Source organism: Microsporum canis, genomic scaffold (assembly GCF_000151145.1).
Source record: "Microsporum canis CBS 113480 supercont1.9 genomic scaffold, whole genome shotgun sequence".
NCBI lineage: Eukaryota > Fungi > Ascomycota > Eurotiomycetes > Onygenales > Arthrodermataceae > Microsporum > Microsporum canis.
In genome coordinates, this window is record NW_003299161.1 from 547681 (window position 1) to 564369 (window position 16689).

Sequence of the window (16689 nt, forward strand, 5' to 3'; positions counted from 1 at the left end):
TCCATAACTTGTTCTTTAGTTATTAGTTGTAGTCAATCAAATATAACCATGCTATCTTGAAGAATGCTATCACAATCTACCTACACAGAGTATCCTGCATATAATTGGTTAAGTAACTAAACGAGTAATTAGTATTATAGTAAATAACGTTCTAGTCGTACAGGGGTAAGCCACTGTTTAAGATTAATTCTATATTCATATAATTTAATAAGGGTATAATAGTTGAAGGGCCCACTTTCTGGACGTTTTTATGGATGTATCGAGATAACTCCGGCGCTTAGTGGGTTGTAGTGCATAGAGGTATAGCTTTGTGTGTTTGTTAGACCTTTTTCATGAGACTTGAGCCCCCCTTTAATACTCGAGCAACGCCAATACAGAAACCTCCAAGGAACATGGTTGCCCCTGCAAAGCACATCAGGCCTATAAATTTGTCACCTTCTCTGTCCTTAATTGCTCCCTCGATAGGAAGCCCAGTGAGGGCACCCAAAGCAATTGCTAAACAGAAACCACCAAGCTTCACGCCAATCTCGTCCACACGATCGTCTGCGAGAGAGACAACACAGGGGGGGCCTAGACTGACAAACCCACCACTGACAAACCCGAAGAGCAAGGCAAAGACAATGACACCAGCTAAGGAAGTATGGAATTCCAGTGGAAGCCAAAAGGCTAAGACCAAGACACCTGAAAGTGTGGTAACAAGAAACATGGCATTAAATTGGCCGATGATATCACTAGCCCACCCAGGTACGATTCGACCGATGAGTGATCCAGCGTTGGCAATGGCTAAGGTGTATTGGGCGAAATATCCAAAGCCATGTAGGGCTGCCATCTCAGGGAGGTAGTTGAGAGGTGCAAAGAGACCCCACATCGTAAAAAAACATCCAAGAATGAAGAACGCCCAGGGCCAGCTTTTGAATCCTTGGATTCCACTGCTCCGAGGAGCATCGACACCCTTCTCGGTGGGGGACGATTTGCTCAGCGGGGGAAATGGGGATGAGCAGAGAACGTTGGCGATTATCAAGAGTATTCCCTGCATCAGAGCAGTCCAGCGAACGGCAGAAGCAAAGCCGACTTCCTCAATTAAACGGGGAAGCATGCACGGGTAGATGATCCCTCCAAGGCTGCTACCAGCCGAGACAATCCCCACTGCAAGGCCCTTTTTGGTAGAAAACCACTGAGTGGCTGTTGCCATTGCGGGAAGGGATAATCCTGCAGCAGCAAACCCAAAGGCAACGCCTTGAGCCAACATAACCTGCCAGTACTGGGTGCATAGACTGAGCATGCACACAGAAAAGACAGCCATGATGCTGAAGGGAGGAAGTGTCTTGCGACAACCGTAGACATCAATTAGTTTTCCAACCGCGGGGCCGAACAGGAATAGTAAAAATATCTGAAGGGTTGTGATCCAGGCCAAAGACGACGAGCTTTGCTCCTTGAACATAGTTTGCTGGTAGTACAGCTGGAAGATACCGCAGCTAGAAAGGTATGGGAAAACTTTGTTAGCCAGCTGGGAATCTAGGATGCTTCATGGTTTGTGGAATAGCATCCCACTTACGCATTGACATAGCCAAAAGAGCAGAACTGAAGAAGAAATGAGCCAGCAACACAGGCCCATGCCTTGGCGCCACCATTGGGAGGGACGCGGTCCATAACTTTGGTAGCGGCAGGAGTACCCTCTTCCTCCTTCATAATGGGGTCATCGGACGGTGAGGCTGACATTTTGGAAAATAGCTGCGCTTGCACTTGTTTCTGAAGGCTGAAGATTGATGCTCAAGTAGAAATTCGAACTCTTCAGCCAAGGTAAAGCCATCCATGGCAAGGGCCATCTTTTTAAGGCGAAGCTTCGGCTTCGGGTATGCGTCCTAACTTCGGTCATGCGGCCCAGAGTGACTACTCTTCCATTATTCCATATCACAATAGCAACAGCTCTACTCGGTGCGGGAAGCAAATACTGTCCGAGCGCGGGTATCTACTATGTATGTATAGGATATAAAGGCAAATAAAGTAGGGTCATAGCTGGTTGATCATCACCTGATTTTCCGTATAAGGTGTGTGGAGGACCCACTCTTCGAGAGCTTGGCGCTCGGCCGAACGTGTGGAAGTGGGTCCACTACTCGGTCCTTGGCACCCCACAACGCTCGGCCGAGGGAAGTGGGTCTTTTTTTTTTTTTTTTATTTTTAGTTTATTTTTGGGCCTTCTCTTGACGTCGTTCCTGCTTACCATGCAACTGCTTAATAAACGAATTTTCTACCTTGGCCTTGCGATTATAAAATTCACAGTTCCTACATTTAGTTGTTGCTTGCTTGCTTCCTGCTCGCTAGACTCATTTCACTCCCTCTCTCTCCCTTGGCTGCCTCTTCTTCTCGCTTCCAGACTGCAACCTTCCAAATTAAGGGCTTAGTTCCTCACCGTCAGGCTCTCAGCTGCTCAGCTCCTCAGCCCCTTTCTTTTACTCTGCTCCTGGCTCTACTAGTATACTAGTAGCCTTCTAGATCCCGAAGTCAGGGGTTCGGAGACTGAGCAGCCTATAGGGTCTAGAGGAATACAGCATCGTAAGAAGGATGCTAGAGAAGAGAGAGGGAATTGCGATAACATTTGTATGAGAGAATAAGAGAGATGGTAGAGAAAGCTATAAAAGTTGTCCTATGCATGGAGCTAAACGAAACCAGTCGAAGATAGGCGAGACAAAGCTTGAGGAAGCTTGAAGAGGAACTATGGAAACATAACGGAACGGTTCATTTCGAACAACCTGCGTCTTCGGCAATTTATCTTATCCTACAGGATGAGGTTTTATGGGACCTTAATGCCGGCTATAATAAACCGCCCAAGAATGTGTCTCCGCTTAACTTTCTCATTCAATCAGCGCTTCCTGGTGTCTGTACTCAATATACGCCTGCATATTTGTGGGTGTGTATGCGGTTTATGCTCAGGTATATACTATAGCTGACTATGCTCCTCACTCATAGCCTCGATCTAGCTGTGCCTGGCCATCCAATTCACGTCAAGGATGGTGGCTCCACGCTTAATTCCCCGTCTCACCCTATCACATCCATGTTATTCCACGCGGCTGCAGCATCCTTTCGTATAGGCGACATTACCTCGCGCTCGTATTCTTTTCTTACTCTGTAGTAACCAATGCATGGCTTTAGATGGATGCATGGAAAACATGGCGCCCTGGAACTCGTTCCTCCATGATCCTACGCATTTTTTCGGACCTCTCAGCTTTCTTGTATTTTAAGCCATCTGCTCAGAGCCTCTTATCTAAAAAGCAACAAATTGTTCCTTAAAGATGGTCCCCCACTGAGCTTCATGGAAATCACCCTCTATACCCCTCCTTTTTTGAATAGCGCAAAGATGGCCTCTGAAATGCCTACTTGGAATCCTCCTGTATCACCACCGCCACGACAGGATAGAGAGCATAAGCAAAAATTGCGGTCTGCTTGTGACTCGTGTCACCAATGCAAGGTCAAATGCTCAGGAGGCTCTCCCTGCTTTCGCTGTGCATCGAAGGGCCTATCTTGTCGCTACGGCTATCAAAATAGAGCAGGAAAGCCCAAGGGCTGTAAGAATCGCAAGACAATCGAAAGGGCGCATCGGCAGCAGCGACTGGAATGGTATGCTGCGAATAACCCGCAGCCTTGCGATCCTGACCGAGGGTTCGAGGACATGAACTTTGATATATCCAACCCCTTGACGCTTTTTCCTGTCACGTCTGGCTCCCCTGAATGTTGGAAGCCGGTGAGTACACCGAATTTGCAGAATCAAACACGCCGTCAATGTCTAATATTAAACCGAGCCACCTTTAGACATCTATGACCGATCGGTCGCTCTCCCCACCTATAGCACCTGCCAGCCAAAGTATTAAACCTGCTGATATGACAGGTGATGGTCTGCCATCGTTACATGACCTGGATTCCTGGGCTATGGACCTAGGCTCGATTATTGAGGCATCTGGTGGGAGCAGAGCAGATAGCCTCGAAGCTCTCGCCACCCCAATATCATTCGCTAAAGGCGAGCTCTATATGGACCAGGGTACTGAGCCAAACTCACCTGCAACTTCGGAGCATCAGCCAGGCCATACTGCATCTCTAGGTTTTACGGGAAACGCCTGTGCCTGCGTTCAGACCCAGGCAACAAACATAGCTGCTCTGCATAAACTTACCTGCCGTGACATATCTGATCGATTTGATCTGGCCATGAAATCAGTAACTTCAACCCTGGACACCTGTGAACGCTTCATTGCCTGTGGCGCGTGCGACAAATCGTTTCCCTTGATTCTACTCACCTTTTCGGCGATAGAACTTATCTTCAAACTGTTTGAGCTACTCACAATGAATAACCGCAGTGTAATACCTCTAGAAGAGCACCACCGCATTTCGTGCTGCCTCGGTGATTACAAGGTTAGCAAGGAAGAAGGGCAGGCGATCCAGAATGTCCTCCTTAAGATGATTCTGTCAAAGGGTAGGCAGACCCTAGATGCGCTACAGAACCTGGTCAACGAGCCCTTGGAGCCCATTAACGAGCCATCTGGACAATATGAATCTTCCAAATCAGAACAAACTAGTGCTATACCCCAAAGTATTTCTCGAAACCTGTCTGCTGTTGATCAAGACTACATGAACCAATGTATAAGGCGCAAGAAAGAAGAGGTAGAAGCTCTAATGACCACGGTTGTCGTGTAGGTAACCTCGTTGCCTCTTTATATTGTTATCTTACAACTTGAAATGTTTTTCAGTTATGTGCTTATTCATAACCATTCTTCAATCTCCTTTTTCTTTCTCTACTTCACTAGTTACCTTTTGCTTTTCTATTTTTCTTCACCCTTTTTCTTTTTCTATCCCTCCTATATATATATATTAAACGTCGGTACTGGCAGCCCCCATATTTAGCATAGATATACCTGACTTACTTATATTGACTCCGGTTATATAAGGGGCTGTAAGTAGAAAGCTTATGAATATTTATCAATACGTTCAAGTTATCGAAACGAAGCGTTTTCAATCTCCATTTATCTCATTCACCCAAGTTTACGCTCAACTACTCCGTAGCTAGAAGCTGTGAGCAGCCTGTCTACCTGATGTATGCCCAATATATCCCTGATGATATGTCAATACCGTATAACATACTAAAACGTTCTCTCCTCTCCTTCTATATATTCTGTTGCTCTAGATCTATACAAGAATTCCTGATCACGTGACTCTCCTCGCTTCTTTGATATCAAAATCTTCTGACAACGTCGAACGTCTAACTAGACAGATTCTCAGCTTCGTCTTTCTTGCGGCCGGGTTGTTAGCAAGATACCGCGCTCTGTGTAAGGGGAAGGCTGCCTGCTGGCCTTTCCACAACTTAATGGATGCCCCAACCCCAACTCCACGGCCCTTGGTCGGTACGTTGCAGTCCGGCCCGTCGGGGGGCATACAGAAAAGTCGACAGCGTGCTATTGCAGCCTGTCTGACCTGTCGCCGTCGAAAGGTCAAATGTGATCATGGACAGCCTACTTGCTCACCATGTCTCCGGGGAAATCGTGAATGTACATACGTTACCTCGCAGCCGAACCAACCTCAGGCTGCTGCCTCTCATACACCGGCTGCCAGTCGAGCGTCGCGATCCAGCAACCTACGAGCTGGACAGGACGAGATTCGGACTCGCCTTGAGAGGCTAGAGAAATTACTGGAACGAGCGATATGTGGTGGCGATAACCTGTCCCACTCTCCCGACACTCATGTTGACCAAGCTCCTGGCCCACGGACGCCCATTGACGTTGCTGATCAGGGGGGTACAGCAACCGATATCAAAACGCTGGGCCCTAGATCTGAAACCTTGTCGACCGATGGCTACGACGGAGCTCTGCTTCTGGAGGCAGAGGGTGGGCAGTCACGCTGGGTGTCGTCTCTCCACTATGCTCTCTTGGCCGACGAGGTACGAAGCGCGCGCATTCTTCTAACTGCATACTTTCAAATGCTCAAGTTCTATAACAATACTAGATTCACGATGTAAAAATGCTTTTAGGAGATCGCACCAGTGGTTCTTCCACAGAAAGCCCCCCGCCACTGGAACAAGCCACGGCGCCGTTCCCATTTTCTACGTCATTCCCCACAGAGCCTCCGGCGGACAGCCTTGTAGCGTGGGCACCTAAAACGGCCGAGGAATGCTTCTCACTGCTTGACATATTCTATTCCAACGTTGACCCAATAACCAGGCTTGTTCACAAACCTTCCCTCCACAAACGATTCCTTCAATATGTCCAGGAGATATATGGCACCAGGACCTACCCTCCAGGGGAAGATGGCGTAATGCCGGCTTCAACTCCAGCAATACACACATTTGAACCCTTGGCATTGGCAATATTTTATTCAGCTATCAACAGTCTATCTGCTGAGACTGTTCAGATACGCTTTGCTGCCGAAAAAGGAACTCTCCTTGCTCAGTTCCAAAGGGGAGTGGAACACGGGCTTGGAAGAGAAGGTTTCTTAACTACACCAAGAATCGAAGTTTTACAGGCATTTGTACTCCTGCTAGTTAGTGTAACCCTTATCTATCTACCTTTACCACATATCTTACTGAATACTGTATAGACTTGCCAATCTCGAGAGGATGACATGTCTAGGACGTGGACTCTGCTTGGCCTTGCTGTTCGCATAGCATTATCTCAAGGTCTCCACAGGGAACCCTCATTATTCCCCTCAAATAATATGGATGTCGTTCAGGTCGAAATTCGTCGCAGACTGTGGCATCAGATATGTCACCTCGACTTCCGCTCTGCTGAAGGGAGAGGCCAAGAACCTACGATAGCTGATGAGGATTATACGACCCTTTTACCTCGAAACATCAATGATGATGACCTTGTTGAGGGTGAACACCCAATTACAGGAACATATTCCCCTCCTGGATTTACAGATATGACCGGCCACCTGATTCGATTAAATGGTATTCACTGTTTCAGGAGAATTGTTAGGAGCACCTATCGGTTAGAACGGCGCATGAAGTCTTCAATTATCAATGGCAACAGCAGCGTATACCCGATTACAGAGCTTCAAACACTGTTTATCGAGGTCCGGAGTATGGTTGAAGAAATGACTGTCCACCTTCAAACTCAATACCTGCAATATTGTGACGCTAGTGTTGCTGACCAACGCCTGGCTCTTGGGCTTTCTGCTGTCATAGAATGGCGATGTTGGTCTATCTTCTGGTTGCGGACTCCAAAGCAGTATAGAGAGGCTGTAGTTGCCCCTGAGATCCGACAAACGTAAGCTGGTGTGCCTGTGTCCCGCTTGAGAATATATGAGACTGAAAATGTAACTAACAGACTTGTACAGGGTTTTGACGAAATCAATCAGCTTAGTGGAAAGTATGAATATGATGCCTGATGACAAAGATGCTCAAAAATTCCAGTGGCATATCGGTGGGCATGCCTGCTTCCAAGCGATCATGCACATCGTATCTGAGCTTGGAACCCCGGAATTCCAATCTTTAAACCATAATTTACTCCGGTCCCGTGCGCTAGCTGTCTTGAAGAAGACAATGGATACGAGAGTATTGGAGCTCAGTTCCACGTGGAATGTTATCAATCGAATTATCTCAAATTGCCTAGCTAAAAATGCGCCGAGTATATTGTTTTCGGCACCATCGCAGGCCATCTTCGATCCACACCAGGGAAGTTTGAATTTTCCTCAGACGCTCGAAGAGTCCCGACCGTCCGAAGTGACTGCAACGACAGGGGTACCATATCCAACTCTATCGGAAGTGGGAAGCCTCGATATGCAAGATCCATCCATGGCTTTTGACTGGGCAAGTAGTTTCAATCCCTTGCTTGACATATTACTTCTGTTTTAACATTTTTTCTAGGGTTTTTGGAATTTTGATCCAAGTGATCCCAACTCTTATTGAATATCATCAGTTGATCATCCATGAGTATTTACTTTCCATATCAATTTTTTTATGAATATTAAAAACAAAAAGCATAATGCGACAATTCAAAGTAAAGTGCTAACACACTCAACCTTTAGTCACCGATTCTATATAAAACGAGGAAATAACCATCCAACACAACACTACCTACTTCAAAAGAGACGAGGAATCTTCCCTAACAACGGAGTACATACAACCTGTCAAGTGTCTATATCTCCTTTTCTTGTGTGCTATACACCCGTGGGTTGTAATACATCGTCATATATACTCCTTTCTTACTTTTATAAGAAAATGAAAGGTATGTATGTGTTCCTGTTGACGTAGAGAGTGGATGATTGGGACTACTGTCGAGTTAGTACTGGATTCTGCAGACCGCCTGAAGAAATTGCTACGGAGGCCACAGGAATAAATGAATCATCTGGGTGACTTACAACAAATCCTGGAAATCCTTACAATAATCTCTCTCCATTTGATGCCATCCAAGCGTGCCGAAAAATTCCTGCAGCCGACTAGCAATTTGCAGGTCACTGTCGCAATAATGGCGAACGGGCAAATACACCTTTGGCTCTGGAAACAATTTTCCTGGACGCAATTCGAAATTGAAAATTGTCCCCGCTGTCCGATGATGGTTATGTGGCAATTCTGCATTTTCATCGGTTACCCCGAAGGTTGTTCTCCAAAGGCTGTCTAGGAGAAGCAGGCTTTCAGCTGTGTTTTCATCTGTCAAACGCCCACCTAGGGAATATGCCTCCTTTACTTTTCGCAAGGAGGTATATGGCACCCGGACATATATTTTGATACGAGATTCGATATCGTCAACACAATCCACGCTGATCATCTCTGCCTTAGCGGCTCCCCCATAACTGGCAATCCAGGCTTCCAAGATTGATAAAGCAGCAATTGTCTGCATCCCCCATATATCACACTTCTTTGCCAACCTCAAAATCGAGTCAGATAATACTTTTATCGTGCTCTGTCGAGTGATTAATGCCTTGAGGATTGGAAAAAAGTACGCCTTGGTAGTGACGCGACCCGTATCCAGATCAAAGGCCAGAAAGCTCTGCGTCATATGCTCACCGTCGGGTAGCATATCCTTTATCGCTGTATAAAATTCGGAATCCACAAAGAGGTCGTTGCGGAAATGTTCAAAGAGGCCGTCTCTCGCTCCCACTTCTGTTGCATTGTTTGATCGGAAGAAACGTGCGACTGAAGCCTGATTGAATGGGTCGGCAGCCGTTCCGGCATCAAAACCAACCGGCTCGATTCCCAGCCTGATTGTACTCCTCGAGTCAGAATTCCCGCTTACGTTCCAGCTTGGCTCTAGTGGAGAAAAGTCATCTGTCAGGAAAGATCTCCATGGTGCTTTACACGAGGATGCTTGTGTTGGGTCCTCAATAAGAGGTCGTGGCCCTAGCAGTGGCAGAATATGGGTATGGTAGAGGAGAAGGTATTTGTAATGTTTATAAAGGGAGTAATTCGCCTTCCCTAGGAGGTTGCTCATCAGGGGCCCGGTCTCCTTCCACCAATATGCCGTCGAGGATGTCGGAGTGGGCAATGGAAGCGCGGCTGTAAGTACATCGTACGGTGTGGAAGAGCTTGCCTGCACGATTTCATTTGCATCATGGTCACCGTTAGCTACCTTCTTCGGCGGCCTTCCTTGGTGGAATGTCGTGTCCTGTGGGCCGTTGAGATGCGCTCTCAACGCATATGGAGTGGAAATCAAGGACTCGGCACTGACTGCCATGTTGAATGTGGTGCAATGGATATCTGATGGGAAGTGTGAGTGCACTCTGTTCTCCTCATTCGACTTGGTTTCGTGTGAGGTTATATACGCCATTTCCCAGGCCACAGATACTATGTCAAAACTTTCGAGACACCGCTGTATATCACCGGCCGCCGGGGTGCAAAAATTTCGGCGGCCGATTTGTTCTACCCGCTCCGATGGGCCTCTGCCTGAATAGTCCCTCCACGTACCTAGGCTGACTTGGGGATCTGACTGTGTGGTTGTTCTATTTCTCATCGGGGACTGCTAGAGAGAATTATTAACAGCATCTGCTCAAACAGTCGTATTCACATGAAGCTAGTGTTATCTATATATCAATAATGCGAGCGCAGGTCACTAACTGCGATATACTATCAGAGGCAAATATATCTCGCAAGCTAATTCTGAGCCGCTGTCTGCTGCATAGATTCTGTAGCCGTAAGGCGTCGATACTCTGTGCCCCAAGTTCCCAAAATGATTTTTGAACATCTACTACGTTTTCTTCCAGACCAAGACATCGGCAGATAGACTTGCTGATAATCCTTGTGGAATCTTCCAAGCTATTCGGGTTTACCTGATCAAGTGTTGGTACTCTCAATTGCGCTCTCTGCCTATCCGTGATCGTTGTACCGTTCTTCCCAGGCCCAAATGATGATACCCCTAGAGTTATTATCTCACTCGGATTCATTTCAAGAACCATAAGCTGTAACGCGAACCCGATGGCAAATTCCAATCGTAGAGCGACATCATCTTCAATGGGGCCAAAATCATATTCCATGTCAACCCGAAGATCATTGTTATGGGTCACAGTAAATTCCAATGAGAGAGGGAATTTGGAAGCTCCTGTATTGCGATATGGAATATTCTGGATCTCTGCACATTTAAGATTCAATACGGGTTGCCTGTCGGAGGCAGTGTGGCATGTTACCATGACTTTAAATAGAGGGTCCGAAAAGCTAGGCTTGTGGGAGAGGAGCCTGCAGACTTCCCGGTAAGGAATAACATGCTCTAGCGCACGCTGGCTGCTCTCACGAACCGTGGAAAGAAATTGGAACAATGATTCCTCTCCGTGGGGAGTACGTTGGACACGGATAAGTAGGCGGTCGAGAAAAAGTCCTGGTATAGATTCAGTCCCCCGCTCCATGCGGTGGGTGAAGGGAGCTGCAAAGACAATGTCATCGCGACAGTCTATACATTGTAAGCCGAAAAAGACAGCTGCAAGTACAATGTGATGCATCGTTACTGATGCCCTGGTAGCGAGATGAGTAATGCTACGAAGCATCGAGTCTGGCAAGGTCCATGACCTCGTGGACCCCGTATACGTTAGTTTCCCAGATGAATGGTTGCCAAAGGTTAGCGGCTTCGGTAAGTTAGAGAGGTAAGTGGGCCAGAATTTTTGGGACTGGGGGCTCGCCTGTGATGATTCGGTCCATCGTACCCAGTCGATATATGTTAGTTTGTCTGTTTTTGGGACGGATTTTGCTGATGTATTGGAGAACCGGAGCAATTCATATGCAGTCGACGCTCTCTCGAGATAAGTTGCCATTGTGGTGGCATCTCCTATCACATGCGACATAACTATCACTAGTATGGCTTGCATAGGGGTACCGGTAATAATCACCACTTCCAATGGTGGTTCAGCGCTTAAATCAAACGACTTGGTAACCGTCTTGTGGATAACATGGTTGTAGTCCACTGCCTCGACCACTTGGGTCAAATTGACTTCTCCTTCCGCTAGATATCGTGCCATAACACCGTCAACAAGATGATATCTAGCTCGAAATATTTCTTCATCTGCGGCCACTTGCTGGAATGCGTTGGCTAGAGCTCTATAGTCCACAACACCAGATATTTTGCAAACAAAGCTCATATTCCCGGCTGGCGAGCAGCCAGATATGAGGTGATTGACAAACATCTCTGTTGCTATAGTAAGGAGCTCGTCAATTGCGGAGGACAAGGCTTGAAGATTTTGATAGCGAATGACCTGTCTGAGGGGCATTGGATGGATATCCCATCGCTTTGAAATGGTTTGAGCTACTTTTATCTGCAATAAAGAATGACCTCCTAGTTCAAAGAAACGTGTGTTCGGACTGATGGACATTTGGCTAAGTTCACATCCGAGAACTTCTGCCCAGACGGCTGCCAAAGCCCGTTGAGTAGGCGTCTTGAGATTTTCATGGTTTGTATTATCCCCTAAGTGACTTGTCAAGTGCATTCTAATGCTGACATGTCAACCTTTATCGTTTGCAGAAGTCGGTAGAGCGGACAAAGGAATGATTTGCCTTGGGACGGCGTACTCTGGAAGCTGTGATTCCAGCCTTCTACCCAGGCTTTCGACATCAATGGTGCTAGGAGTCACGAAGGCAATCAAGTTCCCATTCGATACAAGGAGCGCCACATTGCTTGCATCTGTAGCCACTCGAGAAAATGTGCTCTGGACTTCCCCAAGATCAATCCGGAACCCACGTAGTTTGATTTGATTATCTTCTCGCCCAATAAACTCAACATTGCCATTCTCTAGTCTCCGCCCTATATCGCCGGTCCGAAACATAGCCTGCTCAGGGTGAAAGGGGTCTTGAATGTAGCGCTTGGCCGTTTCCTGTTCATTATGGAGATAGCCAGGTGTGACCTGAACACCAGATAGACAGATCTCCCCACTCACTCCAATCGGGGCTGGGCGCAGCTTGGAATCAAGGATATAACAGGACATACCTGAAAACGGTTTTCCAATCGATACCTTGTCTCCAGTAGATATCCTTGCTACAGTAGCTATCAAAGTGCTTTCTGCTGGTGCATACCCATTAATCAGAATTCTACCAGAGGCCCATTTGTCAGCGAGGGCCTGGGGCAGGGATTCACCAGCAACCATAATCACACCTAGACCTGGTAGGTCGTCAGGTTCCAGGGTTGCGAGCAGAGAGGCAGTAGCCATAGTAGCATCGACCCTGGCAAGATGGGCGATGGGGTTTTCTGGATCCTTAAGCACAAGAGTTGCTCCAAAGCAAAGGGTAGAAAAAACCTCTTTGATACAGCAATCAAATCCAAGCGACAACATCTGCGCATTTCGCTGGCCAGGTATGGAGCACAATCTCCCGTCTTCGTGAGATATCACATTAAGGATGCCCTTATGCGTCAACGGAACACCTAGGATTATGTCAATATATATCCTTAGCAATAACTAGAAATTTCGCCCTCGTGTTGACATCCATACCTTTGGGGAACCCAGTACTGCCTGAAGTGTAAACCAAGCACGCTATACCATCAGTATCGGATCCATCATTACTGGTGAGCTTCGCCATCGATGTGGAAGAAATGTCTGACATCACTGAGGGCATGCTGAGACAAGGAACATCATTGACCACTAAATGTTGCTCGACATTGCAATACACAATCAAAGATGCTCGACAGTTTTCAACCATATACTTCATTCTGGCTTGCGGAAGCTTCTGGTCGACTGGACAGTAAACAGCTCCCGCTCGAATAACTGCAATCATTGCAGTTACCCAGAGGATAGAGCCGTCACTAACTACACATACCACGCTCCCCCGTTGAATGTGCCGCCCTAGCTGTCCAGCAACCTGTGCTGTGATATCACCGAATTCTTTATATGTAAGAGATTGTGATAAACCTTCAACGGCATATATACTAGGGTATGTTTCGATAGCGTTCTCTAGAGCATCCACTAAACTCTTCGGACTAGTAAAACTGTCTGACTGCACCGTTTTTGCGGTTAAAGACTTATACTCTATGGGGCTGAATATAGATTGGGTGATCATGCTGATATCGGCATCCGGATGTGAATTCGTGAGAGCTGTAAGCACATTATCGAAGTGGTGAAACATCCTTTGGATGATGTGCTTGTCAAAGTAAGACCGTCGGTATATGAATCGAACATCAAATCTGCCATTAGTCCTGTCCAACAGAACCGTAAGGGGAACTTCGGTGGCTTCGGTGTATCGCACATCCCGTGGTGAAAACGCCTCAGTAGACTCCCAGGCAGCTTGAGGAAAGTCATACTGTAACGCAAAAAGGGTTTCAAATAGCTTCGCAGGGTTACATCCGCTTCCCTCCTGGATCACAGCAAAGGAAGACCACTGGTAATCCAAGATCTCACACAGTGCCCTGAATACTGAGTGTACGAAACTGGATGTAGACTGGGACCCTGTGGCATCTACTTTTAGTGGTAGTGTGTTTATCAAGGGCCCGATGACATCTTCCACGCCGGGGATATCCAGGTTCCTCCCGGACAGGACAGCGCCTAGAAGAGTACGATCTGTTCCAGAGTACCGTGCAATGAGAATTCCCCAGGCGGCATAGAGCAGTGTAGCGGGTGTTACCGCAAATCTGTCTTTGGCAGCACTTTCAAGCGTGGATACGCTGACCGTGAGCTTTCGAGACAGAGTTGCCTGCGTATAGTCTTTGACATCAGATGATGGCGGCAGCCTAAGTCTGTGAACGGGAACGTATCCATTCAAGTAGCCTTTCCAAAATGATGCAGCCTTACTTGAAGACTTGCGGTTTAGCTGCTCTGTGGCCAAGGCAACCTCAGTGAACTGTGGCGGTAGTGAAAGTGGGATTTTATCGAGACAGGACGCAAAGTCCCTCATCAGTGTTGCCATCGACCACCCATCAATCAGGCTGTGGTGCACTGTCCAGATGAATCGAGTCCTGTTAGCAGGTATCACAAGAACGGTAACCTGTGACAAGCAACGCTGCTCCCCTGGCTCGAACCCTGTGAACTGTCCCAGGCCAAGCTCCTCTTCATGCCGACAGGCAGATTCCCAGTCTGTCTCTGTAATTATCTTTTCCTTCCAAGCAATGTTTGGATCACGGTATACCACCTGAGCTCCTGGCTCACCCAAAACGAATGATGCACGCAAGATATGATGGCGTTGGTTTAGGCGACCCCAAGCGGCACGCAGGATAGACGTAAAGTCTTCTCTCCCCGGATGATCAAGGGTAAAGGAAGCCTTTATAAAGGAGAGCCCTGGAGTGGCTACACTGGCCCGAACCATTCTACTTTGGATATCTGTCATGGGCGCAAAGCTCTCACTTCCTGCCAGGCTAGCCATGGGAATTATGTTTTCCAAGCGCCGCATCAATTGTTCGGACATGGAGGAGGCATGAGCATCATTGACTGTTTCCTTCATTGCTGATGCCATCTTATCAACGGTGTCCAGCAATAATACCTCTGTTACGCCAATAGTAAAGCCCATCTGCCTTAGGTTCGAAACAAGCATCACTGCTGCAAGTGAGTGGCCGCCCAAATCGCGGAAGGATGAGGAACCGGCGATCTCTAACTCTGGTATTTGGAGAACGTAAGCCATGCCTCTGCGGAGAGCTTCTATCGCATTCAGGCCTGTCTCTAAGTTACCGTTTGGCCCCTGAGCCTCCTCATGTATCCGCAGCAAGCTCCTTCGATCCGCCTTCCCGTTGGCTGTTACGGGAAACTCGTCGAGTGAGTATACGATGTCGGGTACCAGGAATGAAGAAATAGTACCCAAGAGGTATTCACGAAGGCCCTCTTTTGCGGCTGTCGGCGTAACAAACGCGATAAGCTTGCCATTGGACATACTGGCAGCTGCACGGGCAACCTTGCTGAACGACAGTAAAGCCGGCTCAACATCTCCTTCAAGATTGATCAAGAAGCCTCGATTCTTGACCATGCTATCCTTGCGCCCACAGAACTGCAACCCATTCCTGGTGTGCTTTCCATAGTCTCCAGTCCTGTATACCATGCGTCCATTCAGTCTGACAAAGGAGCTGGCCGTGCGATCTCGATCACGAAAATACCCCAAGGCAAGTCCTAAGCCGGATATGCAAATCTCTCCCTGCGAAGGGTCCGAGCCGTCCTCATCCAGCAGAGTAACGGTACTGTACGAGATCGGATAGCCGATAGTGATGGGTGACCCAGGCACAAGCTCACCCATCAACGAAGTGCAGGTTGTTTCCGTAGGCCCATAGGAGTTATATAACCGACGGCATGAGGAATACCAGGATCGAATCAATGATTCTGTGGGAGCTTCGCCACCAAGAAATATTTTCTCAACCCTATCAAACCCAGCCTTTGGATTCAAGGACGACAAAATGCTCGGCGTTAATGGTAAGACATGGCATGTCTTAGCTGCTGCTTCGAGGGTGGACGGGTCCGCGAGAACAAGGGTTCCGCCATTGCACAGCGTGTTAAATACAACGCCCGCACATACTATATCGTCTGTGTCAGAAAGGATATTCCGCAGGGCCGTGAACAGACACATACCGTCAAAGGCAACGGAGCAAATCAACAATACCCGTGTGCCGTATTTGGTGTTAAAGTTGAAAGGGAGGTCTCCTCCTTCTTTCACATAGCGAGATATGGATTTCAGGCCTACCATTACACCTTTCGGTTTTCCCGTTGTGCCAGAGGTGAAGATGATGTATGCAAGGTCACCTCCCCTATCACCGAGCTTGCTGGTCTTCTGTCCTGAGTGGAGCCCGTTACCAATTGCTATCCTGTCTGGGTTTGTCTCCCTTAATATCAGAACCGGAAACGAATAACGATCCTCCGGACATTCCACTGTTGATACGATGACCTTTGGATCTATCGTCGTGAGCACTGTATCTATACGGTCTTTCCCCCAAGAGTCTATATCAACTGGCACATAGACAGCGCGTAGCTTGAGGACTGCCAACACGGCCGCTACCATAGCGATTGACCTTCTAGATATAATAGGCACTATGCAGCCGGCACCTACGCCGGCCTGGCTCAGTTTCCTGGCCCATATATCGGACAAAGTGTCGAGTTGCAGGTAAGTAATCCTTTCCCAAGCCGACTCGTCAGCCGACTTTGTTCCATCTTCAATTGCGATTGACGCGGGGTATCGCTGTACATGGCAGTAGAAGTGGTCAAGAAGAGTGTTGGTAGGGTTGGCCATCATCGTCTGCTGTTGTTGAGTATGGTTGTGGCACGAATCCATTTGAAGATTACTCGGTCTCAACCAAGCCAGAATCGACGAAAAGAAGACAATCACCAACTATT

The 16689-nt window shown here is 47.6% G+C and overlaps 5 protein-coding genes across 5 annotated transcripts; 2 read left to right on the plus strand and 3 right to left on the minus strand.

Moving 5' to 3' along the window:
• Positions 1-319: 319 nt before the first annotated feature.
• Positions 320-1719, minus strand: MCYG_08672 (monocarboxylate permease-like protein; the record flags this gene model as incomplete). The annotated part of the gene is made up of 2 exons (XM_002842795.1): positions 320-1475; positions 1556-1719. The coding sequence occupies 2 exons, from the start codon at positions 1717-1719 to the stop codon at positions 320-322; spliced, it is 1320 nt and encodes a 439-aa protein (XP_002842841.1).
• A 1636-nt stretch (positions 1720-3355) lies between these two features.
• On the plus strand, positions 3356-4683 carry MCYG_08673 (C6 transcription factor GliZ2; the record flags this gene model as incomplete). Its single annotated transcript, XM_002842796.1, has 2 exons — positions 3356-3739; positions 3808-4683. The coding sequence occupies 2 exons, from the start codon at positions 3356-3358 to the stop codon at positions 4681-4683; spliced, it is 1260 nt and encodes a 419-aa protein (XP_002842842.1).
• A 667-nt stretch (positions 4684-5350) lies between these two features.
• On the plus strand, positions 5351-7834 carry MCYG_08674 (fungal specific transcription factor domain-containing protein; the record flags this gene model as incomplete). Its single annotated transcript, XM_002842797.1, has 4 exons — positions 5351-5920; positions 5986-6519; positions 6577-7247; positions 7318-7834. The coding sequence occupies 4 exons, from the start codon at positions 5351-5353 to the stop codon at positions 7832-7834; spliced, it is 2292 nt and encodes a 763-aa protein (XP_002842843.1).
• Positions 7835-8117: 283 nt separating this feature from the next.
• Positions 8118-9653, minus strand: MCYG_08675 (tryptophan dimethylallyltransferase; the record flags this gene model as incomplete). The annotated part of the gene is made up of 2 exons (XM_002842798.1): positions 8118-8250; positions 8341-9653. The coding sequence occupies 2 exons, from the start codon at positions 9651-9653 to the stop codon at positions 8118-8120; spliced, it is 1446 nt and encodes a 481-aa protein (XP_002842844.1).
• A 346-nt stretch (positions 9654-9999) lies between these two features.
• MCYG_08676 (nonribosomal peptide synthase GliP2) lies at positions 10000-16585 on the minus strand (the record flags this gene model as incomplete). The annotated part of the gene is made up of 4 exons (XM_002842799.1): positions 10000-11887; positions 11969-12815; positions 12883-15876; positions 15931-16585. The coding sequence occupies 4 exons, from the start codon at positions 16583-16585 to the stop codon at positions 10000-10002; spliced, it is 6384 nt and encodes a 2127-aa protein (XP_002842845.1).
• Positions 16586-16689: the final 104 nt, after the last annotated feature.